Source organism: Sycon ciliatum, chromosome 1, assembly GCF_964019385.1.
Source record: "Sycon ciliatum chromosome 1, ocSycCili1.1, whole genome shotgun sequence".
Classification (NCBI taxonomy): Eukaryota; Metazoa; Porifera; class Calcarea; order Leucosolenida; family Sycettidae; genus Sycon; species Sycon ciliatum.
The window spans coordinates 43,087,783-43,115,614 of NC_088643.1; the positions used below are offsets into that span (position 1 = coordinate 43,087,783).

General features: G+C 47.9%; 2 protein-coding genes across 2 annotated transcripts in view; both read left to right on the forward strand.

Moving 5' to 3' along the window:
• Nucleotides 1–345: 345 nt before the first annotated feature.
• LOC135827345 (muscle, skeletal receptor tyrosine protein kinase-like) lies at nt 346–5,287 on the forward strand. The gene is made up of 4 exons (XM_065339860.1): nt 346–814; nt 2,449–2,751; nt 3,994–4,112; nt 4,932–5,287. The coding sequence occupies exons 1-4, from the start codon at nt 709–711 to the stop codon at nt 5,169–5,171; spliced, it is 768 nt and encodes a 255-aa protein (XP_065195932.1). The 5' UTR covers nt 346–708; the 3' UTR covers nt 5,172–5,287.
• Nucleotides 5,288–9,221: 3,934 nt separating this feature from the next.
• LOC135827269 (uncharacterized) overlaps nt 9,222–27,832 on the forward strand; it is a 34,804-nt gene continuing 16,193 nt past the window's right edge. Inside the window, exons 1-5 of the mRNA XM_065339802.1 lie at nt 9,222–9,690; nt 11,325–11,627; nt 12,870–12,988; nt 13,808–13,997; nt 17,990–18,085. Of these exons, the coding sequence (XP_065195874.1) occupies nt 9,585–9,690; nt 11,325–11,627; nt 12,870–12,988; nt 13,808–13,997; nt 17,990–18,085 (814 nt within the window). The 5' untranslated portion in view covers nt 9,222–9,584. The remainder of the gene's footprint in view (nt 9,691–11,324; nt 11,628–12,869; nt 12,989–13,807; nt 13,998–17,989; nt 18,086–27,832) is intronic.

The window sequence follows — 27,832 nt, forward strand, 5'->3', positions numbered from 1 at the left end:
TACTCAGTCCTGACTCTTGGTATCATGATTCATGCCATCAAATCATGGTCGAGCTACATACATACGGCCCTGGTCCTGCAAGTGCAAGTACCGTAACCATTGGTAACAATGCAGTGAGCAGGTGTGCACATGCGACATACAGTCAGTCGACTCGTAGGGAGTGATCATCAAGATCATGGTGCAGCCTGCAGCCGCAGGTGATAATATTAGTGACATGATCATATTCATACATGAATGAACCAAAATCCTAGCTTCTGGTAGTGATACACATCACGGGTCGGTAGATGAGCGGATGAAGGAATAAACGCAAGTAAAAAGTAAAGTGAAGTAATTAGTTAGTTGGCTGGTTCGCTCATCCGCGTTTAGAAACAAGAACGTGGCCTCCCCTTGTACTGACGTGATGAGAATTACTCAATAGCGATCACAGACGCGTATCGCACTCCGTCTCTTCAGTCTTCACTGCTCTGGGCCTCTGGCTAGTCATCATGCTAGACCGAAACACTTCCAAGACTGTCACAAGTAATAGTGATCTACGGTCAGTTTGTTGCTCGTAAGGGGAATTTCATCAGGTCCTACATGCAAGTGACGGAGGTACTTCAGCTGATTTAGCCCGTAAGGTTGTATCACCCACTGGCACTGTTCAGTGCAGTCCAAGTAAGTAAACAAGTCTGAGTACATGTATCACTGAAAGATCTACGAGTGGCAGACATGATCAGTTGTTGGTCGAGGAGCTGGGTTGGATTCATCCTGCTGGCACTGATGCTGGAGCCACAGAGTGTGCTGTCCCAACTGCAGGCACCCAAGATTGTAGAAAGTGAGTACTAGTAAGTCATACTGAGACACAATTTACAGGACCGGCAGAAGCAGTTCTCGATTGCTCCGGCCACACATATTATTATAGTCACGGTCTTTCATACTGTGTGTATGATATGGTGGGTACACATGGCCTCCTCGGCAGTAAACACGCGTTGCCGCCAAGTGTTGGTCCGGCCATAGGCTGACCAACGGGATCGGTTCCACCGTGACAAAGTGGCGCACCCACCAGCCACATGGTGCCACTAAGACACGGTCATTTGCCTTGGTAGATTTGAATGCACATAGAATAGATCCTTTGAATTTCCACTACAATCATTTCCAGGGCCGTCGGAACCGGTCCGGTTGGTCACGTTATCAAGAGACCAACATTTTAACCACCAGCACATATTTACTACTATGGAGGTAGGTCATGTGCACCTGCCATAATGCCCATATCCTACACAAAGCATGAAAGGCATTGAAACTACCGCACCAATCAAAAACTACACTCATACCTTACTTGTCTGGATGGTTCGGGACCGGGCACTGCCCGGAACTTCGAAATATCCGTAACTCTGAATCACAGTTTGATGGGGAAAAGCCATAAATAGGGCGCGGCATCACTATTTCTACAAAATATGTAAAAAAAAGAGTAATAATATTTCCACTAAAACTTGCATAGCGAATTTCGTGATATTGCCGAACTATTGTCCATGTCCCTGTTTGAAACCAAACAAAATTGACTCTTTGTAGCGAACAGATTTCGTTTATAATCAACTATATCTTGTAGGGATGCATATAAACTAGGAGCACTAGTACAGTCTATTATCAGGAGTCGACTGTATATCAATAGCCAGTGCTGTACACGTAGTACACACATTTGTGCAACTGCTGCTGCCACGGGTACTCAAGTTCTCTACAATGCCTTGTATGATCTCATGAGCCAATGCATTGCAACTCCATGAAACCCGGCAAACCATTCAGTCCTTGCACCGGAACTGGGGTTTACCCAATCCTCGCATCGAAACCCGGATGGTCTTACCCAGTCCTAGCGTTAAAACCCGGGTGGTTTTACCCGGTCCTAGCACTGAAACCCGGGTGGTTTTACCCAGTCCTAGCACTGAAACCCGGGTGGTCTTACCCAGTCCTAGCGTTGAAACCCGGGTGGTTTTACCCGGTCCTTTCACTGAAACCCGGGTGGTTTTGCCCAGGGCCTAGCACTGAAACCCAGGTGGTTTTACCCTGTCCTGGCACTGAAACCCAGTGAGCCACCCCGTCCAAGCACTGCAAACACTTGCCTGTTTTCACCAGTACTGGGCAAGCCGCTCATAGTGTGATAGGCTTTCCCAGTGAAAACATAGGTATAGTATGGGTATAATACCCATGACTCACGAGGCAGGACTTAATAGCCTTTTCGGGCATATCCTGTAGCCTACTCGTAAGAACATTTTACTATTTTTTTGTGGGCAAGCACAAGAAGATGGTTCAACATAATGGGCTCATATTGGAACATTGGACCCTCAACGATGCATTCTACAAAATTCATGAAACCTTGGCTATACCACGGGCCTATACTTGTAGTGGAGAACCCATGATGTCACTGTATGATGACTCATAGTGTTCATTCTGATCTTGATCTTGGCCACCGAACAGAGCATGCGCCTCCATACTGGATCAAGGTGCCGACAGTGACGCCTGTTCCGCTCATCACATTCGGACCCAACCAAACCGCAGTGGTTGAGTGTGTTGCCGGTGGTAATCCCGCGCCGAGCATCTCCTGGTTGAAGAACGACGACGCGCAGGATTTCTCTGCTGTGTCCTCGCAGCTGAATGTCACTGGTAACAAGTTGGTGCTCCACAGGCTGATGGGCACGTATGCACTGTCTGGCTGGTACACGTGTGTGGCAGCCAATCCCTATGGCAAAATCTACCATGACTTTGCTGTGCGGGGGCTAGGTGAGTGGCATAGTTTTGGGCGGCGCAATGAAACCGTTGTATACAACATCGGTGTTTGAATACCGGCATCTATAGTCCATCCATTCGTAAAAAGATGATATCCTAGCTTTTGGCCATACATGGGTCAAATTTTGTGGTTTTTCACAATTTTTTGGCAATCCCCATGGAATGCTCTTCCAATTACCGTAAAGTCTTGTATAAAAGCCGCGTTTGAATAGAAGCCGCCCTCGAATAGAAGCCGCAATTTTGGGCCCATCAAATCACGCATAAGCCTGGTTTTAGTGTTGACATACATGTACATAGAAATACCTGTCTTGTATAGAAGCCTGAAATTTTTCACCAAGAAAGTCATAGAAGCCGCGGCTTTTATACAAGACTTGACGGTATGTTTCTGAAGTTAATTTCTCCAGAAAGCAAGCCATAACAAGAATAGGATTTCGGCCAGGTTTTGCCCCAATAGCACTGAATTGGGAAAACCATGAAAATCCAGGCCGTCTCACTCCACTGGCAACAGTACAGTGTGCGGTTCAAAACCTCAGTTGAGGTACCTTTTTGGACCCTTTCAGCCTGCTTTTCAAGTTTCAAATCTCGGGGTATTGCACCGTGCACGATAAAATCACGAAAAATCACCCGGTACGGGAGCTCGCTAGAGCCAGCACTCATCGTTTTATGAATGGACTGTGGACAGTCTCATAACTACAGTTATAGTACATCTCTTTCCGTGAAACTTTGGGCACTTGCATTGTACTAGTTAAGCCGCATTCATCAGCTACAGTTCCTTCGGCAAGAAGAAAATCAATAAAACATGTTTTCAACGCACGCTGCAGTCCACACGTATGACGGTGTAAGTCGGTTGAAGTGGTAGTTCTGAAAAGAATTCTTGGGAATAAACCTAACCATCATGAATCCTTGGCTATAATATGAGTATACGTGTATGCTTGAACCGGCGAACCCATGATGTCACTGTATGATAACTCATAGTGTTCATTCTGATCTTAGTCTTGGCCCCCGAACAGAGCATGTGCCTCCATACTGGATCAAGGTGCCGACAGTGCCGTCTGGTGCCGTCCATGATGTTATTGAAACCTATTGCGCAGCATGAAATGATTTTATACAGCAGCTGAACATTCTGTACTAGCAATTTTGTATTATGCAAAACCCGGACTGAGAGCAGGTCTGAAAGAAGAGTGCACACATAAGATGAACATGAAACAAGCATCTTCGTTTGTCATACCTGCACAGCTCCACCAGTCATCGTTGTGCAGCCGAGCTCCTTTATAATCAATACTAAGCTAGATGCTGATGTCAAGCTGTTGTGCGGCGCCAGAGGAATTCCACGTCCGATCATTTCCTGGAAACTGGTGAGTTTACTCGGGTAGTTGTCACTTATTGGCTTCCACACATTGCAAGCTGCCCGCACACATTCTTCCAGTTTACTTGCAAGGAGCAGGGCCACAGGAACTGGTCCGGCTGGTCCTGCCCAGGTCGGACCACTCTCCCCAGCTGGATGGTCCACTGGATTTGTGCAACACCGGTGTAAAAAATCTAGAGGTCAGGACTTGGTGCTTGAAGAGTATTGCCCCTCTAATGCATACTAATGTCTGCAGCACGACCTCGCCTTCTATCAAAGCAGCACCAGTCACTCCTATCGAAAATGTACTTCAAAAAGAAGTATCCACAAGTCGAAAGGAAGCGAGCGAGAAACTCGATCAATAGGCTGAGGAAGCTAGAAATGGTAAAAAAAAAGAAAGAAAAAGAAAGGTCGGTAGTTCTATCTGCCCACACTTTGTAAGCGTTCGGGGATCGGTGCTACCCATTTTGACCATCTTATCACCAATACTCTGTTCTATTTTTGTTGATTTCCGTTTGTGGTCACTGACCACGATATCCCCAAATTCATTCATATTCATATAATATTTCCAAAAAATTCAGGGGGAAATTCCCCGGGACCCAGCCGGACCACTCCCAAGCTCGTTCCTCCGCCTCTGACTGGAGTGCGAATGTTTTTTCAAAGATGTAAGGGATATTTGTGGTACATAAAGCAGATCATTAGGTAACCCAGGTCTTATAATTATGCAGAACTGGGGTACTTTCAAAGTTGAGTTTTGAGCAAATACGACCCTGGGGTTTTGGTATGGTGACTACAGTATGTGTTCTGTTCTGGTCATGTTTCACTCCAGGGATCTATGCAACTGACCAATTCAACAACTGGAGTTACTGTCCAGACACTCGCTTCAGGCATCTCCAAGCTAATAGTCAGCGTGAAGGCTAGCTTTCTTGGCATGCGACGGGATGTGTTCAGCTGTGTCGCCAGCAACAGCCTATCTAGGAATGCTACAGCTTCGGCCACGATACAGTATACATCCTACTGTAAGCTATCCTGGATATTGCCTCTATTTGAGGGGGAAATCCCTTGCTAATGGTATAAGCCTTTTGCGCGTTGTACAGATGTAGGAAGTTCAGTACTAGGGCGTAGGTGTGTACAGCCCCGATTGGGTGTTCATTGTGTGCTATGCATGCGCATTTGACCAATTTTAGCCTCATAATTAATGGCAAACAATCCCTTTTCCAGCTTCTTCACTTTCGTTAGAACTAATGACTAGCTAGATCTTTGTCAGAAAAGGTTTTCGTTTCAAATGCCTTCAGGGCTCATTTCTTAGTGGAAATAGCAGAAAACACAATAGGGTCCTGCACATTCAGCACCCATTAGGTTCTACGGGATTCTACGGGATTTCGTGCATCTGTACAACGCGCAAAAGGCTTATTGTTTACATGTGTTGCTAGCCACAGTTTGGTATGTGTAATCAATGTATTCTTGTCAGAGGATTATCTTTGGTTGCTGGTTTCAGTTTATCCGATTGCCACTAGACATACCCTGCTATAGCAGGCCTGTAAAGTGCACTGTCACATCCAGCGTAGTCATGACAACGCTGCCTTTTTGATCCACCTGTAGGGTCCAGCGAATAATGCCGGCATCATATTCGGCATTATGGGACTATCCGAGCATCAGAGCATTGTGGAGCATTAGAAAGGAAAAAACGGGCATTATGTGAGTTTTGAGCGGCATTTGGACTTTCATAGTGGATAATATCGGGAAATCCCAGCTTTTTGGCAACAATCGGCTACACTCATGAGGTTTTTTTGGTTTTTTTACTACAAAGCACTGGCCAGCAACATAAAAGGGGAGGTAGACAAAATTGGACAAGCGAACATTGACAACACAGAGGAGCCTGGCATGCGTGCCGATGAGGTAGGTCAACCTCCCCCAACCTAGTGGTCTCGGGTTCAACAGTTGGTCTACGCATCAGGAAGGGGAAATGGACAGAGAAAGGGAGAATGAGCATGAGGAGCTTCCCAGGAGAGGAAGAGTGAGAGAGAGAGAGAAACAGAAAATGATAATAATAGAGACAACCGGTTATTCTCAGTGCTGGTGGACGTCAGTGGCCCATAGCCAATTGGTCTGGCGGAGGTGATGGTAGGCCTTGGTCTTGAATGTCGGCAATATCTTGAGAGTTGGGCGTTCGGCGAGGATTGGGGCAGGCAGTGTGTTCCAGCTCTCCAGGACAAAGTATGGGAAGGAGCGGCGGATGAACTCTGGACTGGAGGCTGGCAGAGGAGTTGCGAGTTGGAAAGAGTGGCCACCGAGGGACTGGCGTTGCCGGCGCGTCCGGGGTGCAGCGTTAACTCTTGCTGGGAGGTGCAACCCTCTTCGTGTTACCAGGTGACTGGATCGTGGATCCCTTTGCGTAGACACGGAACACTTTTTAGCACTTGATGTAGCAATGGCTACATGTATGTACTATGTAGTTAGGTCAATCACTATCTCAGTGACGACTACGTGCGCCCAACCAAAGCTGTTGCAAAAATTCGCAACAAGGATTTGCAAGGAGGAACCTGTTTTGTCGAAAACATGGAGAGTCATGGAGGCGAAGTGAATGTCGAAAAGCCGAAGAGAAGTTTCTCGTTGTGCCTCAGGCTCTGAAGATAGCGTGACTAGGCTAGTAGCGATAGTGAAGTACATGTAGACGCCGATCCTTTGATAAATTTGGACCAGGCTGAAAGAGCAGCTACAAGCAGAAAGAGATCCATGTTGTTCCGACGAACTGCCTTTGCGGAGTCCAACCCTTTTTAACCTATATGTGCGACTCTTACCTGACCTGGCTGCAGGGAGCGGTGCAAAGCTCCTCATGTTTGCCGATGACAAGACTTTGTACGCTTCCTCACGAGATCCAATAGTATGCGCCGATGTCGTGTCCTCGGCTCTCGCTAAGATACACAATGAACTAAGATCACTGGGCATGAGCGTTAATGTTGACAAAACCGTGGTCATGAGGATCTTGCCGAAGAATGCTCCTGACGTACAAAGACCCGTTCTTGTTGAGCTGGGCGGCACTACCTTAAGGGAAGTGAGTGTAATTCGCTGCCTTGGTATCCTTATCGATAACAAGCTCTCATTTGCTCCACACGTAGATCACCTCACCAGCAAGGTGTCACGCAAGATAGGCGCGTTGCGACGCACCTTCCGCCAAATGGCAGCATTTGCCCGTCGCCAGTACCTGCTTAGTGTGATTCATCCCGACTTTGAGTATTGTTTCCCTGTTTACGCATCTCACCTATCAGCACAGTCCAGGGAGAGATTGTTTACCTTGTTCCGTAGAGCTGTACGAGTTACCTGCGGTGCTTCATATCATGCTGCTGTACCACCCCTTCTTGCTTCTCTTCAAATAAAACACCTTGAATACCGATACATTTATCAATTTCTTACGTTTACGTTTATTTGTCATATTGTTCAGCCTGCATCATGCTTACGCAGTCTTTTCCCTTTGCCCACCTCTAAGCGGTCAACTCGTGGAACTACAACAAACAATATGTCAATTTGCTTGCATAAATCCATGGTAGGGTACAATTCCTTTTCCTCCAGAGCATCCCTTATGTGGAATGCCCTCCCTGCTCACTTGAAAGGAAGTGAGGACATTAGATCATTTTCTACAGAACTTTTGCACGCTCTAAATGACGACAAATTGACTATATCCCTATATCCCCTCCTTTTTGAAAATGTATTTCACCAATAATATAAGGCTTGGAATTTTTTAAACATGAATATCGACGGACTTGCCCCTTCTGTTCATGCATTGACCTGCTCTAGTAATGGTTCATGAATCCGCCCAGTCCACATTCCTTCTCCGTTTCTCTCTAGTAATGGTTCATGAATCCGCCCAGTCCACATTCCTTCTCCGTTTCTCTCAGTTTTCCTTTCCTTTCAGTTGCATCTTCCTCTCTGCTCTGTTTTATTTTCTCTTTTCGTTCGTCCCTCTTGATATTTGTACTTTGTACTGTTGAGGCAACGAACTGAAATAAAAAACAAACAAAACAAAAACCATAGCTCAGTGGACAGTGGTTAGAGCATCGCTGGGCCACTGCCTATCGCTGGCTACAGGCGAGGGTCCTGGTTCGAGTCCTGGTGGTGACAGTCAATTTTTCCTTCAGATTTTTCCCGTCTGTGTCTTTCCCTCAAACCAGTTAACCTTGTTTTGTTGAAACATGTTTTTGGTTGACACTTGTTACAATGACATGTAAAGAGGACATATTTTTGTCATGCTGTCCTCCACCGTGTTACAGTGCTGTCATGATGGTGACAGTAACTGTTGTCAGCTGACGTGACGAGCTGACGGAAGTTAGTTGGAAAAAGAAAGAATGAAGAGTATAAAAGAGATGAAAGAAGAACAATTCACAACAAAAAGCTACTAAGTTTATGAGGACTGAGCATGAAGAAGACACCCAGGAGCGAATAAAGAACACACGCGACTGACGGTACAACAACAAGAAGCCTAAGACAAGTCCCTAGCATACAGAGGGTCAGAGCCGGGTCTAACACCCTTACGGTTCAGATGGTCGCACGACCGGGGCTCTACCAAGGCGTGGATGGATGTAGAAAGGTCACTGTTTCCGAACACTGTATGGTCCTCCACCTGGCCACATGCTGTATAAACCAACAACATGCTGTCAACCAACAACTCTGTGGTGTCAACGTTACCACTGGTTACCACGGGTGCATGGTAGGTATAATAATAGTATTAGTAGTACATGTATAATCAAGAGTACATAACCAGTGTTATCAGGTTATGTACTCAGTCCTGACTCTTGGTATCATGATTCATGCCATCAAATCATGGTCGAGCTACATACATACGGCCCTGGTCCTGCAAGTGCAAGTACCGTAACCATTGGTAACAATGCAGTGAGCAGGTGTGCACATGCGACATACAGTCAGTCGACTCGTAGGGAGTGATCATCAAGATCATGGTGCAGCCTGCAGCCGCAGGTGATAATATTAGTGACATGATCATATTCATACATGAATGAACCAAAATCCTAGCTTCTGGTAGTGATACACATCACGGGTCGGTAGATGAGCGGATGAAGGAATAAACGCAAGTAAAAAGTAAAGTGAAGTAATTAGTTAGTTGGCTGGTTCGCTCATCCGCGTTTAGAAACAAGAACGTGGCCTCCCCTTGTACTGACGTGATGAGAATTACTCAATAGCGATCACAGACGCGTATCGCACTCCGTCTCTTCAGTCTTCACTGCTCTGGGCCTCTGGCTAGTCATCATGCTAGACCGAAACACTTCCAAGACTGTCACAAGTAATAGTGATCTACGGTCAGTTTGTTGCTCGTAAGGGGAATTTCATCAGGTCCTACATGCAAGTGACGGAGGTACTTCAGCTGATTTAGCCCGTAAGGTTGTATCACCCACTGGCACTGTTCAGTGCAGTCCAAGTAAGTAAACAAGTCTGAGTACATGTATCACTGAAAGATCTACGAGTGGCAGACATGATCAGTTGTTGGTCGAGGAGCTGGGTTGGATTCATCCTGCTGGCACTGATGCTGGAGCCACAGAGTGTGCTGTCCCAACTGCAGGCACCCAAGATTGTAGAAAGTGAGTACTAGTAAGTCATACTGAGACACAATTTACAGGACCGGCAGAAGCAGTTCTCGATTGCTCCGGCCACACATATTATTATAGTCACGGTCTTTCATACTGTGTGTATGATATGGTGGGTACACATGGCCTCCTCGGCAGTAAACACGCGTTGCCGCCAAGTGTTGGTCCGGCCATAGGCTGACCAACGGGATCGGTTCCACCGTGACAAAGTGGCGCACCCACCAGCCACATGGTGCCACTAAGACACGGTCATTTGCCTTGGTAGATTTGAATGCACATAGAATAGATCCTTTGAATTTCCACTACAATCATTTCCAGGGCCGTCGGAACCGGTCCGGTTGGTCACGTTATCAAGAGACCAACATTTTAACCACCAGCACATATTTACTACTATGGAGGTAGGTCATGTGCACCTGCCATAATGCCCATATCCTACACAAAGCATGAAAGGCATTGAAACTACCGCACCAATCAAAAACTACACTCATACCTTACTTGTCTGGATGGTTCGGGACCGGGCACTGCCCGGAACTTCGAAATATCCGTAACTCTGAATCACAGTTTGATGGGGAAAAGCCATAAATAGGGCGCGGCATCACTATTTCTACAAAATATGTAAAAAAAAGAGTAATAATATTTCCACTAAAACTTGCATAGCGAATTTCGTGATATTGCCGAACTATTGTCCATGTCCCTGTTTGAAACCAAACAAAATTGACTCTTTGTAGCGAACAGATTTCGTTTATAATCAACTATATCTTGTAGGGATGCATATAAACTAGGAGCACTAGTACAGTCTATTATCAGGAGTCGACTGTATATCAATAGCCAGTGCTGTACACGTAGTACACACATTTGTGCAACTGCTGCTGCCACGGGTACTCAAGTTCTCTACAATGCCTTGTATGATCTCATGAGCCAATGCATTGCAACTCCATGAAACCCGGCAAACCATTCAGTCCTTGCACCGGAACTGGGGTTTACCCAATCCTCGCATCGAAACCCGGATGGTCTTACCCAGTCCTAGCGTTAAAACCCGGGTGGTTTTACCCGGTCCTAGCACTGAAACCCGGGTGGTTTTACCCAGTCCTAGCACTGAAACCCGGGTGGTCTTACCCAGTCCTAGCGTTGAAACCCGGGTGGTTTTACCCGGTCCTTTCACTGAAACCCGGGTGGTTTTGCCCAGGGCCTAGCACTGAAACCCAGGTGGTTTTACCCTGTCCTGGCACTGAAACCCAGTGAGCCACCCCGTCCAAGCACTGCAAACACTTGCCTGTTTTCACCAGTACTGGGCAAGCCGCTCATAGTGTGATAGGCTTTCCCAGTGAAAACATAGGTATAGTATGGGTATAATACCCATGACTCACGAGGCAGGACTTAATAGCCTTTTCGGGCATATCCTGTAGCCTACTCGTAAGAACATTTTACTATTTTTTTGTGGGCAAGCACAAGAAGATGGTTCAACATAATGGGCTCATATTGGAACATTGGACCCTCAACGATGCATTCTACAAAATTCATGAAACCTTGGCTATACCACGGGCCTATACTTGTAGTGGAGAACCCATGATGTCACTGTATGATGACTCATAGTGTTCATTCTGATCTTGATCTTGGCCACCGAACAGAGCATGCGCCTCCATACTGGATCAAGGTGCCGACAGTGACGCCTGTTCCGCTCATCACATTCGGACCCAACCAAACCGCAGTGGTTGAGTGTGTTGCCGGTGGTAATCCCGCGCCGAGCATCTCCTGGTTGAAGAACGACGACGCGCAGGATTTCTCTGCTGTGTCCTCGCAGCTGAATGTCACTGGTAACAAGTTGGTGCTCCACAGGCTGATGGGCACGTATGCACTGTCTGGCTGGTACACGTGTGTGGCAGCCAATCCCTATGGCAAAATCTACCATGACTTTGCTGTGCGGGGGCTAGGTGAGTGGCATAGTTTTGGGCGGCGCAATGAAACCGTTGTATACAACATCGGTGTTTGAATACCGGCATCTATAGTCCATCCATTCGTAAAAAGATGATATCCTAGCTTTTGGCCATACATGGGTCAAATTTTGTGGTTTTTCACAATTTTTTGGCAATCCCCATGGAATGCTCTTCCAATTACCGTAAAGTCTTGTATAAAAGCCGCGTTTGAATAGAAGCCGCCCTCGAATAGAAGCCGCAATTTTGGGCCCATCAAATCACGCATAAGCCTGGTTTTAGTGTTGACATACATGTACATAGAAATACCTGTCTTGTATAGAAGCCTGAAATTTTTCACCAAGAAAGTCATAGAAGCCGCGGCTTTTATACAAGACTTGACGGTATGTTTCTGAAGTTAATTTCTCCAGAAAGCAAGCCATAACAAGAATAGGATTTCGGCCAGGTTTTGCCCCAATAGCACTGAATTGGGAAAACCATGAAAATCCAGGCCGTCTCACTCCACTGGCAACAGTACAGTGTGCGGTTCAAAACCTCAGTTGAGGTACCTTTTTGGACCCTTTCAGCCTGCTTTTCAAGTTTCAAATCTCGGGGTATTGCACCGTGCACGATAAAATCACGAAAAATCACCCGGTACGGGAGCTCGCTAGAGCCAGCACTCATCGTTTTATGAATGGACTGTGGACAGTCTCATAACTACAGTTATAGTACATCTCTTTCCGTGAAACTTTGGGCACTTGCATTGTACTAGTTAAGCCGCATTCATCAGCTACAGTTCCTTCGGCAAGAAGAAAATCAATAAAACATGTTTTCAACGCACGCTGCAGTCCACACGTATGACGGTGTAAGTCGGTTGAAGTGGTAGTTCTGAAAAGAATTCTTGGGAATAAACCTAACCATCATGAATCCTTGGCTATAATATGAGTATACGTGTATGCTTGAACCGGCGAACCCATGATGTCACTGTATGATAACTCATAGTGTTCATTCTGATCTTAGTCTTGGCCCCCGAACAGAGCATGTGCCTCCATACTGGATCAAGGTGCCGACAGTGCCGTCTGGTGCCGTCCATGATGTTATTGAAACCTATTGCGCAGCATGAAATGATTTTATACAGCAGCTGAACATTCTGTACTAGCAATTTTGTATTATGCAAAACCCGGACTGAGAGCAGGTCTGAAAGAAGAGTGCACACATAAGATGAACATGAAACAAGCATCTTCGTTTGTCATACCTGCACAGCTCCACCAGTCATCGTTGTGCAGCCGAGCTCCTTTATAATCAATACTAAGCTAGATGCTGATGTCAAGCTGTTGTGCGGCGCCAGAGGAATTCCACGTCCGATCATTTCCTGGAAACTGGTGAGTTTACTCGGGTAGTTGTCACTTATTGGCTTCCACACATTGCAAGCTGCCCGCACACATTCTTCCAGTTTACTTGCAAGGAGCAGGGCCACAGGAACTGGTCCGGCTGGTCCTGCCCAGGTCGGACCACTCTCCCCAGCTGGATGGTCCACTGGATTTGTGCAACACCGGTGTAAAAAATCTAGAGGTCAGGACTTGGTGCTTGAAGAGTATTGCCCCTCTAATGCATACTAATGTCTGCAGCACGACCTCGCCTTCTATCAAAGCAGCACCAGTCACTCCTATCGAAAATGTACTTCAAAAAGAAGTATCCACAAGTCGAAAGGAAGCGAGCGAGAAACTCGATCAATAGGCTGAGGAAGCTAGAAATGGTAAAAAAAAAGAAAGAAAAAGAAAGGTCGGTAGTTCTATCTGCCCACACTTTGTAAGCGTTCGGGGATCGGTGCTACCCATTTTGACCATCTTATCACCAATACTCTGTTCTATTTTTGTTGATTTCCGTTTGTGGTCACTGACCACGATATCCCCAAATTCATTCATATTCATATAATATTTCCAAAAAATTCAGGGGGAAATTCCCCGGGACCCAGCCGGACCACTCCCAAGCTCGTTCCTCCGCCTCTGACTGGAGTGCGAATGTTTTTTCAAAGATGTAAGGGATATTTGTGGTACATAAAGCAGATCATTAGGTAACCCAGGTCTTATAATTATGCAGAACTGGGGTACTTTCAAAGTTGAGTTTTGAGCAAATACGACCCTGGGGTTTTGGTATGGTGACTACAGTATGTGTTCTGTTCTGGTCATGTTTCACTCCAGGGATCTATGCAACTGACCAATTCAACAACTGGAGTTACTGTCCAGACACTCGCTTCAGGCATCTCCAAGCTAATAGTCAGCGTGAAGGCTAGCTTTCTTGGCATGCGACGGGATGTGTTCAGCTGTGTCGCCAGCAACAGCCTATCTAGGAATGCTACAGCTTCGGCCACGATACAGTATACATCCTACTGTAAGCTATCCTGGATATTGCCTCTATTTGAGGGGGAAATCCCTTGCTAATGGTATAAGCCTTTTGCGCGTTGTACAGATGTAGGAAGTTCAGTACTAGGGCGTAGGTGTGTACAGCCCCGATTGGGTGTTCATTGTGTGCTATGCATGCGCATTTGACCAATTTTAGCCTCATAATTAATGGCAAACAATCCCTTTTCCAGCTTCTTCACTTTCGTTAGAACTAATGACTAGCTAGATCTTTGTCAGAAAAGGTTTTCGTTTCAAATGCCTTCAGGGCTCATTTCTTAGTGGAAATAGCAGAAAACACAATAGGGTCCTGCACATTCAGCACCCATTAGGTTCTACGGGATTCTACGGGATTTCGTGCATCTGTACAACGCGCAAAAGGCTTATTGTTTACATGTGTTGCTAGCCACAGTTTGGTATGTGTAATCAATGTATTCTTGTCAGAGGATTATCTTTGGTTGCTGGTTTCAGTTTATCCGATTGCCACTAGACATACCCTGCTATAGCAGGCCTGTAAAGTGCACTGTCACATCCAGCGTAGTCATGACAACGCTGCCTTTTTGATCCACCTGTAGGGTCCAGCGAATAATGCCGGCATCATATTCGGCATTATGGGACTATCCGAGCATCAGAGCATTGTGGAGCATTAGAAAGGAAAAAACGGGCATTATGTGAGTTTTGAGCGGCATTTGGACTTTCATAGTGGATAATATCGGGAAATCCCAGCTTTTTGGCAACAATCGGCTACACTCATGAGGTTTTTTTGTTTTTTTTACTACAAAGCACTGGCCAGCAACATAAAAGGGGAGGTAGACAAAATTGGACAAGCGAACATTGACAACACAGAGGAGCCTGGCATGCGTGCCGATGAGGTAGGTCAACCTCCCCCAACCTAGTGGTCTCGGGTTCAACAGTTGGTCTACGCATCAGGAAGGGGAAATGGACAGAGAAAGGGAGAATGAGCATGAGGAGCTTCCCAGGAGAGGAAGAGTGAGAGAGAGAGAGAAACAGAAAATGATAATAATAGAGACAACCGGTTATTCTCAGTGCTGGTGGACGTCAGTGGCCCATAGCCAATTGGTCTGGCGGAGGTGATGGTAGGCCTTGGTCTTGAATGTCGGCAATATCTTGAGAGTTGGGCGTTCGGCGAGGATTGGGGCAGGCAGTGTGTTCCAGCTCTCCAGGACAAAGTATGGGAAGGAGCGGCGGATGAACTCTGGACTGGAGGCTGGCAGAGGAGTTGCGAGTTGGAAAGAGTGGCCACCGAGGGACTGGCGTTGCCGGCGCGTCCGGGGTGCAGCGTTAACTCTTGCTGGGAGGTGCAACCCTCTTCGTGTTACCAGGTGACTGGATCGTGGATCCCTTTGCGTAGACACGGAACACTTTTTAGCACTTGATGTAGCAATGGCTACATGTATGTACTATGTAGTTAGGTCAATCACTATCTCAGTGACGACTACGTGCGCCCAACCAAAGCTGTTGCAAAAATTCGCAACAAGGATTTGCAAGGAGGAACCTGTTTTGTCGAAAACATGGAGAGTCATGGAGGCGAAGTGAATGTCGAAAAGCCGAAGAGAAGTTTCTCGTTGTGCCTCAGGCTCTGAAGATAGCGTGACTAGGCTAGTAGCGATAGTGAAGTACATGTAGACGCCGATCCTTTGATAAATTTGGACCAGGCTGAAAGAGCAGCTACAAGCAGAAAGAGATCCATGTTGTTCCGACGAACTGCCTTTGCGGAGTCCAGCCGAACTGGCTCGAAAAGAACTAGAATTACTCGTGGATTCAGCACCAAGTCGTTATGAGCACTCTGCAGCAGTGCGTGTCTGAGTGTCCTGATGAAACACGTACAGTAAGATGTGGACAGCTGTACTCCCAAGACAGCAGTGACTGAGCCAAGTGCTATCAACAAAGAAGAGTATTATTGTCAATGTTGCCACCCAGTTGTCTATGCAACACCACAAGGAGAAGAAGACTATAAAAGTAAAGGAAGTAGAGCAGCAAAATAATCTGGCCACATTTTTTCACGCTCACCGCAAATGGAAGGGATTTGGATACAAGATCAGCCTAATATCTGCTGTTTCAGATGAAAAGATTATTCACAGAACCAATGCAGTGGCAGCTTGTCTGCAGGCAGGACTACCAGATGCCATGATAAACCTCATTTCCATGATCCCTATCATAGTTTACACCTTTCACTCCCTGGATAATGCTGCGATAGTATTGTATGATATACACTATTCAGCCATAGCCCTGCGCAAAAGCTGCAATAGAGAGCAGCCACTGGCGAATCGATTATGTCTTATAGTGCTACAAGTTGGTGGAGCTTGTGGAAAATATTGCGCCGGATTCAGCAGCAGATTTGAATATGTGCCGCCTTTCCTCCTTTCTGACCCAAACCAAGAGCATTATAGCCCTTGTTAAAGCATTATGATCAGCATTATGAGGTAGTTTTTGGAGCATTATGATTAGCATTGTACGATCATTTTCGGAGCATTATCCGCTGGACCCTATCCACCTGGATCCAGTTTTTGTATGGATTTTGTATGGTAGTGACTGGACTGAGCCCTCCCTGTCAGGGACCCACTCCTGCGGGTACAGGAGAGAATCACCACTACAGTTGTGCTTGGTAAAATCCGACCCAAGTACATATTTGCCACCCTCAACTAGCACCGCTGCCCTTGACGCCCTGGAAGTGGCACGAATGCGGCTGGACGTACACATTTTCGAATACAATGATGTAATCGGAACTGGTCCAGGGCACCAGCTTTGCACTTTGGGTCGGATTTCACCGAGCGCAACTGTACATATATATTATACGTACGACACGAGTGATCCATCCACCACATCCTGTACTTCGCCATGGTCAGAATGGATCCAAAAGTCGGTATCTGTCGTTAGATATTGACTTCTGATGACTTCTGGTGTCATCGCTTTCAAGCCCTATTGCACTGAACTGTCTTGAGACATGCTCCGGCACGCGTTTGCGCCAACCACTACCAACGCGACTTATTGCAAAACTGTGTTAGTGATCTCCTAATTGTCCCCATGGTTCCCCGTTGCCTGGTCGCTCTCAGGGAAGCCTTAAAGGGGAAGTTAAGGCAAAAATCAAAATTTCACCAGTTGTAGTCTTCGGGGTGCTGAGTCGAATGGTCTTGGTCCGAGAAAGCTGAGACGCTCCCTTCCTACTTGAATCCCAATCGAACACTCGCACTTCCACCGAAACTGGGTGACTGCGCCCTACGAGATGGGGATTTGTATGCGAAATGTCACTAAAAGCGCCATTTCGTTCTTATAAAAGCACGGATGACCGCGATTGGCCCATATGTTGTAGTCTTTTGGACGCTGAGTCGACTGGTTTTGGTCCGAAAAGGCTGCGATGCAGCGTTCCTCCTTTATTCCCAATCGAACATGGTTGAAGAAGCGGTCACGTGCTCCTGGGTGCCAAAATCACCTGGTCACCACGCCAGCAGGCGACAACTTTCACACCAAGGTTCAACTCGAGTGACAGGACTGCACCCAAAAAAGGTCAAAACAGGCTGTAAGTTGTACCCTGCAGGCACGGTGACCACGTGACTGGTGTGCGCAGGAGCACGTGACCGCTTGTTCAACCATATTCGATTGGGAATTAGGGGCGAACGCTGCATCGCAGCCTTTTCGGACCAAAACCAGTCGACTCAGCGTCCAAAAGACTACAACATATGGGCCAATCGCGGTCATCCGTGCTTTTATAAGAACGAAATGGCGCTTTTAGTGACATTTCGCATACAAATCCCCATCTCGTAGGGCGCAGTCACCCAGTTTCGGTGGAAGTGCGAGTGTTCGATTGGGATTCAAGTAGGAAGGGAGCGTCTCAGCTTTCTCGGACCACGACCATTCGACTCAGCACCCCGAAGACTACAACTGGTGAAATTTTAATTTTTGCCTTAACTTCCCCTTTAATTTCTTACTTCCCTTGTTTTGTTGCATTGATTTCCCATTCTCTAGCTGGAGAAAATGAACTGGAGGATGTAAGCGATGTGGAAGTATTGCAGGGCCAGACAGCCAAACTCCGGTGCCTATACCAGGGTCTTTCACTTACTAGTGAGTATTTAGGACTGGGTGACTAGAATCAGCTGTACACTTTGCTTTGTTTGCCATTTGAATGTGCTGCCATGATACGATTTTCAGTGGCAATTTTTCATTCATGACTATTTTCACGCCCGGAAGAATACTTGAAGTAGTATTAACACAAGCATCTGCATGCCGCACTCACACAACGAGCAACCAGTTTGGGGAATAGGAGGGTTTGTCAATTGCTTTGCCAGGCTCCGAGTGAGTGACAGCTTAGAGCTGTGTGAATGTGTGTGTATGGCAGCTGGGCAGGGCCCTGCTGCGGAGGCTGAGTGAGCCGGGCCGTATGGAGGCAGCCGGGCAGGGCCCGGCTGCGGAGGCTGAGTGAGCCGTATTGAGAGGCTGAGTGAGCCGAGGCTGAGTGAGCCGTCTGAGTGTGAGAGGCTGAATGAGCCGTATGAGGAGCCTGGTAAGCAAGGTTGACTCCCCTCCATGTATTTACAGAGTTTCGCCGGTAGACGGCATCGGTGTAGTTATTGTAGGCCGGTATGATAATGGATACCGACAGGAGAGAACTCGAATAGGAAACATGATGATGACAATAGTGGAGTGGGTGGGTGGGTTGAGAAAGAAATCCACTGCCAATGCGGACAAAGCAAGAACTGAAGTCAGGAACAGTGGACTTCGGAGAACAATGAGCGTGTGAGAGTTTGTTGGGAACAGAGCATGCGCCTTCTGTGTTAACATATTTTTGCGCGTGCGCAAAAAATCATTTAACACAAGCATCTGCATGCCGCACTCACACAACGAGCAACCAGTTTGGGGAATAGGAGGGTTTGTCAATTGCTTTGCCAGGCTCCGAGTGAGTGACAGCTTAGAGCTGTGTGAATGTGTGTGTATGGCAGCTGGGCAGGGCCCTGCTGCGGAGGCTGAGTGAGCTGTATGGAGGCAGCCGGGCAGGGCCCGGCTGCGGAGGCTGAGTGAGCCGTATTGAGAGGCTGAGTGAGCCGAGGCTGAGTGAGCCGTCTGAGTGTGAGAGGCTGAATGAGCCGTATGAGGAGCCTGGTAAGCAAGGTTGACTCCCCAAATAGAGAACCTCCTATTCACTGTTAACTGTAGAGGGGGTGCCACAGATTGTGGACAATAGTAGAGTGATATTGAGTTGCTGAGTGTACAGTCGGTACATAGGTGGCATTCGGTTATGCTCTGGCACCCACAATAAGTGGGCTCAGTCTGTCTGATCAGCGCTTACCCAGGACCGGTGCTGCCAGCTTTCATGGCAGTTTGCATGTGGGCTTCCGTCACTCGGCTGTGCAAGGCACGGCCGAAGTCTCCCCAGGAATGGACGGAAGAGCACGCACGGGAGTGGGCATGTGAGCGGCGGTAGGGTGGCACGAATGGAATCGCTTGAAATCTTGCCTGGAGAGAGCGTCAGCAAGGATGTTGGTAGTTCCCGGTATGTGACGGGCGGTGACCATAAAATTACCCTTGGCGCAGATGAAGAAGAGCTGCCGTAGGAGTGACATCACATAAGGGCAGCGACTGGTGCCAGACTTGAGAACAGCGGCGACAGCTTCGTTGTCGGTATGGAAGCGGATACGCTTGCGACACCACTGGTGGCCCCACGTAGCACATGCAATGCAGATGGGGTACAGCTCCTTGAACGTAATGCAGAGCGGAGTGTGTTGTGGTGACCAGGTGTCGGCGAACCAATGCGTGCCGTAAACTGCACCATGCCCAATGGCGCCAGGTGCGTCAGTTTCTATCAGGATGTCGCTGGCCAGAGTCTCCTGGAGATCGAGGAAGAATGACTTGCCATTCCAGCCATCGAGTAGGTGAGACCACCAAAGAAGGTCCAGATGACATTCTGGGGAGAGACGGATGCGGTGGTAGGGCTTGGAAACGTTGCGCGTGGCATCGTACAGTCGGCGCATGAATGTACGGCCCGGCGTGATGACGCGGCTGGCAAAGTTCAGCTTGCCCAACAGCTGTTCAAGCTCCCGTAGACGGCAGGATTGGCGTTGGCGAAAGGCCAATAGTCTGGAGCGGATGTCGTCAACCTTGTCCTGTGGGAGACGAGCCACTTTCTGGACGGAGTCCAGTTCGATGCCAGTTCGATGCCCAGGAAGGTGAGACAGGAGGTTGGGCCGACTGTCTTTTCGTCGGTGTTATATATGCACTCTGATGTAATATATTATGTACTCTGTATGCATTTGTATATACTCATTGCGCATGCTCTGAATCATGGTCTTACTCTACATGTATCCATGCCGGCTGGTTGACTCTGGTGAGCTGCGTGTGAGACTGCATGTAGGGTGTACGTGGATACACAACAAATGGCGACGAAGATGAAAATTTTGTTTTGAGATAATTTGTTTAGTTGAGTGCTTGCGAGAATTTGGTAAACCATGGCCTCTTCAGGGAAGGCCACCCTGGAGCAGTTTTCTGGCGGGGACTTTGCGGAGTACCGGGAACGGCTTGAGTTTTATTTTCTCGCAAATGACATCGGTGTTGTTTCAGCCAGTGCAAACTCATCGGAGAAAGAACGCGTACGTCACGACAAGATGATTGCACATCTAATCTCTTCACTGTCGAAAGACGTCTACTCCACTTTGCGGAACCTCTGTCTGCCGGAGTCAATATCGGACAAGACCTTCGAGCAGATTTGTGACCTACTGAATGGATATTACAGAGTGGAGCGTTCCACGATGACTTCTTCTTTTCAATTTCGCGATTGCAACCAGAGACCAGCGGAAAAGCTGGTAGATTACGCAAATCGTTTGAAACGTGCGGCAGTAGCCTGCGACTTTGGGTCGCATTTAGACAGATCCCTAAAAGATCAATTTATGGCAGGAGTCTACAGTCAGGAGATCAAGCGGACGATTCTGACTAGTCCTGACAGCAAGACGAAGAAGTTTCAGGATGTGCTGGATATCGCTTTACGGGAGGAGCGCGCCATCATGTTTGCTGAGCAGCTTACTCCAGGTACTACTACTAGTACTAGATCAACATCTACGCCGTCCGAGTCAGTCAACAAGATGAGAGCTACCACTACCAGTAAATCCAAGTCAGCAAGTGCATCTAGAAAGCCAAATCACTCGCAGGACCAGAAAGGGTCAAAGTCGACGAAGGGCAAGGTTTGTTATCGTTGTACATCTGATTTGCATATGGCTGACAAGTGTCCTCATCGATCTACTACTTGTCGATACTGCAAGAAACGAGGACATCTCGAAAGAGCCTGCATCACCAAGCAGAAACGAGGTGAAATTCACCACGTGGATGACGAACCTGATGATCGAGGTGAGATCGTTTCTGATTGTGATGTTGATGATATGCCTATCTACAAGATTCGATCGGGTAGTGGAAAACACCCTCCGTATACTGTAATGGCGGAAATCAATGATGTTTGTTCACCAATTTGCATGGAAATCGATACAGGTAGTGCTGTATCCATCATCACCAAATCTGATTACGAGAAATTGGGTGCACCAGTGTCGTCTCTTGTAACTCAATCAGTCCAGCTCATTGGGTTTTCCGGCTCCATCATCCCCTGTTTAGGTGAAGGGAAATTTCCAGTGTCAATAAATGGGCAAAAGCACACTGTTCTCTTGCGCATTGTCGATACAAATGGTCCATCTCTGTTGGGCAGAGATCTTCTCTCACTTTTCAAACTAGAATGGAGGGAAATATTCTCGGTGAAGTCTGAAATTGATAATGCTCTTATACGCGCAAAGCTGCAGGAGGAAATGCTTCAGAAATTTGAGAGTTTGTTTGACACGTCAACTGTCGGCAAATTAAATTCAACTCAGGTCACTTTGCGTGTAAATGATTCAAAACCTGTGTACATGAAGGCTCGTTCAGTACCATTTGCAATCCGGGAGAAATACGAGCAAGGCCTCTCTAAACTGGAGGAGGAAGGTGTAATACGCAAAGTTGAATTTTCGAAATGGGCTTCACCTACGGTTCCGGTTCAAAAACCAGACGGAAATGTACGTATCTGTGCTGATTACTCGCGCACCATCAATGCTAATTCGGATTTAGAAAAATATCCGTTACCTACCATAGACGAAATTCGTGCCAAGTTGAATGGTGGGCAGAAGTTTACGAAGCTTGATTTATCTCAGGCGTACCACCAGCTAGAGCTTGATCCTAAGTCGAGGGGGTATACTACAATCAATACCCACCGTGGTCTGTTTGAATATGTACGTCTACCGTTTGGCATTCATTCAGCAGTCTCCATATTTCAGCGTACTATGGAGACTCTCCTGGCGGGTATCGATGGCTGCATTGTGTATGTAGATAATATTCTAGTCACAGGTCGAAATGATGCAGAGCACAAAAGAAACCTGGAAATGGTTTTGCAGCGGCTACAAGATGCGGGAATGCGTTTGAAAGCCACGAAAACCGAGTTCATGCTACCGCAAGTCTCGTACCTTGGTCATACTTTGAGTGCGAGTGGTATGGCGCCTTCGCCAGGAAGAATCGATGCTATGGTTAATGCCAATGCTCCTACGTCCGTCAGTGAGCTTCAATCGTTTATTGGGTCTGCGAATTATGTTCGCAAATTCATACCCAATTTTGCTCGGATTATGGCGCCACTTTACGCTCTGCTAAAGAAAGATACTGTTTGGAGATGGTCAGATTCTGAACAGACAGCGTTCCTTACGATAAAGAATGCTTTATGTTCCACGGAGGTTTTGGCGCACTATTCGGCGGGTCTGGAGCATGTCTTGCAATGCGACGCATCAGGAACGGGTCTTGGTGCGGTTCTTTTACAGAAAAACGAAAATGGTGATTACCAACCCATTTCGTATGCGTCTCGTCTGTTGAATAAAGCGGAGAGAAACTATTCAAATATTGAACGGGAGTCACTCGCTCTTGTGTTTGGTGCAACCAAATTTCGCCAATATCTCCTGGGAAAGAAATTTGTCCTTGAAACTGATCACAAACCTCTGGTGAAATTGTTCGGCATGCAGGAAGGTGTTCCGTTCCTGGTTTCTTCCAGATTAAAGAAATGGAAGTTATTACTTTCAGCGTATGACTACACCATCCAACACATTGCGGGAAAGGCAAATGTTCTGGCAGATTTCATGTCTAGAAAACCAATTTCTGGAAATCCTTCTACCCCGGAACTAGGTGAAACACGTGTACTTTTCATTGAGGACGAGCTCATTGATGCTCAAGTTGTATTGAATGCCACTGGAGATGATCCAGTTCTAGAGCGTGTTCGTCACTACACTTTGAATGGTTGGCCAGAGCATGTGAAAGAGGTGGAGTTACAGCCGTACTTTGTAAAGCGCTGGGAACTATCTATTGTAAATGATGTATTACTCTGGAATGAACGAGTGGTAATCCCCATGGCTTTGCGCGCGATGCTCTTGAGTGAATTGCACTCGGAACACACAGGCGCTGTACGAATGAAACGTATGGCACGTCGATATTTCTGGTGGCCAAAGATGGATGACGAAATTGAAGATACCACCAAAATGTGCGCTACGTGTCAAGAACAGGCACGCAAACCTAGTAAATCCTATGCTACCTGGTCATGGCCGTCGGGTCCATGGCGTCGTCTGCACATAGACTTTGCGGGTCCATTCATGGGCAAAATGTTTCTGGTGATTGTCGATGCGTATACGAAATATCTGGAAATTGTCCCGATGACACATGCCACATCAACGGGTACTATCAAAGCTTTGAGACGTTTGTTTGCCACATTCGGTCTACCCACTCACATCGTTAGTGATAATGGGACCCAGTTCACTAGTGCTGAATTTACCTCGTTTCTCCAGAAAAATGGAATCGCACACACTCGTTCAGCTCCAGGCCATCCGGAGACAAACGGTCTCGCTGAGCGATATGTCGGTCATTTTAAAGCTAAAATGAAAGCAATGGGAACAGAAGGTGACGACCTAGATACACGACTACAACGATTTCTAATGACATTTCGGTCAACTCCTACGGCGAATGGTAAATCACCGGCAGAAATGCTATTTAATCGCCAACCACGACTACGTTATGATGCTTTGAAAACAACACGGAATGCGGAGGCACAATCTTTCAATCAAAACCAGCATTTGCTACCAGAATACAAACCGGGTGATGCTGTGTTTGCGTTACGTTTTCAAAACCATGGTACAACCTGGGTCCCTGGTGTTGTTCTCTCTATCTGCAGTGCTATGAATTACTCTGTCCAGGTAAATGATGTGGTCTGGAAACGACACCGTAACCAACTCCGGCCACGTTCAATACCACTTTCTCAGTTAGCAGAACAGACACGTTCTGCACCACAGCAGCAACAACTCCAGCTGCAGCAGCAACAACTCCAGCCGCAGCAGCAGCAGCAACAACAACTGTCACCACAACAGCAACAGCCTCAGCCGCAGCAGCAGCAGGTGCCACAGCAGTTGCCGCCTCAGAAGGCTCAACAGCCGACGACTTCACAGCAGAAAGAGCAGCCCAGGCAACAGTCGCAGGATGAGCAGGGTCAACAGTCGTTAGCTTCTACAGCCCCAGCTGATGCTGTACCTGTTGACCGGCAGGTGACTCGATCTGGTCGGTCAGTCGTAAGACCAGCTCGGTATAACGGATGAGACATTTTATACATGTAGGATATGTAATTATTATATTATTTGCATGGATTGATTGAGATGATCGTGAATGCATGTACGTGGTTCTCTTGTTGCATTTGTATATATCAGTATAATGCTCTGTATAGTACATACCACACATAGAACATTGAACTTTGATAATTGGCACGTCAGACGATGGTACATTATTACATTGTCTGTTCTATGCTATTGTTCCTTGTCATGAAAATGTTTTGTTTTCGGTGTTACCTCTTTTTGCGAGGGGGATATTGTTATATATGCACTCTGATGTAATATATTATGTACTCTGTATGCATTTGTATATACTCATTGCGCATGCTCTGAATCATGGTCTTACTCTACATGTATCCATGCCGGCTGGTTGACTCTGGTGAGCTGCGTGTGAGACTGCATGTAGGGTGTACGTGGATACACAACAGTCGGCAATGGGAACTCCCAGGTAGCGGAATACGGAGAGGACTACGTTCAGACGCTGCGCACATAGCGTTGAGTTTGCAGGGCCACAGAGCCAGACGTCGTCCAGAAGGTGCAGGAGGTGGGGAACCTGGAACAGTTCACAGCTTATCTGGTAAAGTGCGTCCGCAATGCAGTTAAACAAGTAGGGTGCGGACCTCAGCCCGAATGGCAGTACTTTGTCATAGTAGAATTGGCCCTGCCACTGGAAACCCAACAAATGGTATGCAGTGGGTGCGACCGGGACCAGTCGAAATGCATTGCGTATGTCGAGCTTTGCCATCAAGGCACCGGTACCTTGACGTTGCAGACGCTCAATGGCATCGTCCACTGTGACATAATGTAGGGAGAACGAATCCTTGTTTATTCCATCATTGACAGACATACGGTCAGGGTAAGACAAGTGGTGAATGAGGCGGAATTTCCCGTTGTTCTTGGGCACTACGCCGAGCGGAGAGCATACAAATGGGTGGAAAGGCTGGACCGAGAAAGGACCGGCCGATTCGTCACGTCGGACCCGGTCAGCAATTTGTTGTTGTACAAACTGAGCATGTTCAATGGCAGTTGGGAGGTTGCCGGAGATGATAGATACAGAAGCACCAGAGTGGCCAATGGGGAACCCGTGTTGCAAGCCATTAAGGATAAAGTCAGAGAGGACACGATTAGAAATACGAGGCAGAAGAGTCATTAGGCGGGCTATGTACAGAGGCGTGGGGAGACTACTTCGCTGCGACGGGCTTGTCCGTCTGGCGGGGTCCCCGGCGACCGTCGTTGGTGCAGCGAGCGGCGGGATGACCTCGGTCGCCGCAGGTTGAGCAGACGTGCAAGCGTTCACAGGGCTGGTGTTGGCATGGGCGGCCACGGTTGAAGTTGAGGCAGATCTGGCGGGTGCTGCCCGCCCCGGCCAGAAATGGCTGCGTAGAACGGCTGGTGTTGGTGCCAGCTGGAGCATGTGGCCCTGCCAAATACTGTGGGCAACGGTCACGGCTGTGGTGCGTTGTGCAGCGCGGACATGATGGTCGGGGTGCCCGGATCAGGTGCAGGCTCCAGAGGCTTTGGTCGATTGCGTCCCAACGAGCCGAGGTTGTTGCCACCGCTGCACGGAAGGCACGGTCATACCCCAGTACAGCTGGGGTCGCAAACTGCTGGTTGGCAGTACAGATAATGTGCTGGTACGTCACCAGCTCCAGTGCTCGGAATGGCATAATTATGTTTCAGTGCGCAGGCCATGTAGATTGTGTAGGCTTCCAGCCAGGCAGTGAAGTCGACAATGGAGCGCTTCTTAGTCACACATAAATTGAGGGACACACGCCGGCCCTCTCCGTTGGCGGTGCTGAGCTCCAAGGGCTCGGACCCTGCGCCCACATTCTCTGGGAGAAGATCCTCCAGCTCAATATATTCGCCGCGTGTGATTTTGTCAAGCAACTTACGCGGGACCGTGGGAACAATAGAGCTGGACTCACGAGTGTTCGCCATGGGCGCTGCGATCGGAGGCAGCGCGGGTTGCATGAGGGAAATGTCCATGGGGCCGGAGTCGACCTGCGGCGGGTGATGGGTGACGGTGTTGGACGCGGTTTGGACCACATCTGCCACTGAGGGGACCGCCGCCTGAGCATGGCCGTCCGGATCCTGGCGAGCTGAAATTCGCTCCTCAAGGCGCTCGACTCGAGCCAGCAGGGGGTGCAGGGCCGTCGACACGGCCGCCGTAACGGAACGTGGATCTAGGCCAGTTGTGAGTAAGCTGGCCGGCTGGGGAACGGCGGACGGGATATCGTCCTGCTCCGCACGAGCATTGCCGGAACGATCCGCACGGGCATTGCCGGAACGATCGGCCGCATGGTCCGCAGGGGCTCGATTTGGAGTGTCGGCATACGGGGACGACGAGGCGCGCCTGCGACTGGAACGCCTGGGCCCGGGAGCCGACTGCTTACGTGCACGGGGCATCTCCGTGAGCTGTGGTAAACCTTGAGATTGAGGTTGAGAAAGAAATCCACTGCCAATGCGGACAAAGCAAGAACTGAAGTCAGGAACAGTGGACTTCGGAGAACAATGAGCGTGTGAGAGTTTGTTGGGAACAGAGCATGCGCCTTCTGTGTTAACATATTTTTGCGCGTGCGCAAAAAATCATTTAATATGTCAGATGACAGGACATGCACAACGTGTCGGATGACAGGACATGCACAACGTGTCGGATGACAGGGCATGCACAACGTGTCAGATGACAGGACATGCACAACGTGTCAGATGACAGGGCATGCACAACGTGTCAGATGACAGGGCATGCACAACGTGTCAGATGACAGGACATGCACAACGTGTCAGATGACAGGACATGCACAACGTGTCAGATGACAGGACATGCACGACGTGTCAGATGACAGGGCATGCACAACGTGTCAGATGACAGGACATGCACAACGTGTCAGATGACAGGACACGCACAACGTGTCAGATGACAGGACATGCACAACGTGTCAGATGACAGGACATGCACAACGTGTCAGATGACAGGGCATGCACAACGTGTCAGATGACAGGACATGCACAACGTGTCAGATGACAGGACATGCACAACGTGTCAGATGACAGGACATGCACAACGTGTCAGATGGCAGGACATGCACAACGTGTCAGATGACAGGACATGCGCAATGTGTCAGATGACAGGACATGCACAACGTGTCAGATGACAGGACATGCACAACGTGTCAGATGA

Coding starts and splice junctions, on each gene's coding strand:
- LOC135827345 (XM_065339860.1), top strand. CDS start 709: ATGATCAGTTGTTGGTCGAGGAGCTGGGTTGGATTCATCCTGCTGGCA. Junction 2,752..3,993: donor CTTTGCTGTGCGGGGGCTAG/GTGAGTGGCATA, acceptor ATACCTGCACAG/CTCCACCAGTCATCGTTGTG. Junction 4,113..4,931: donor CGATCATTTCCTGGAAACTG/GTGAGTTTACTC, acceptor GTTTCACTCCAG/GGATCTATGCAACTGACCAA.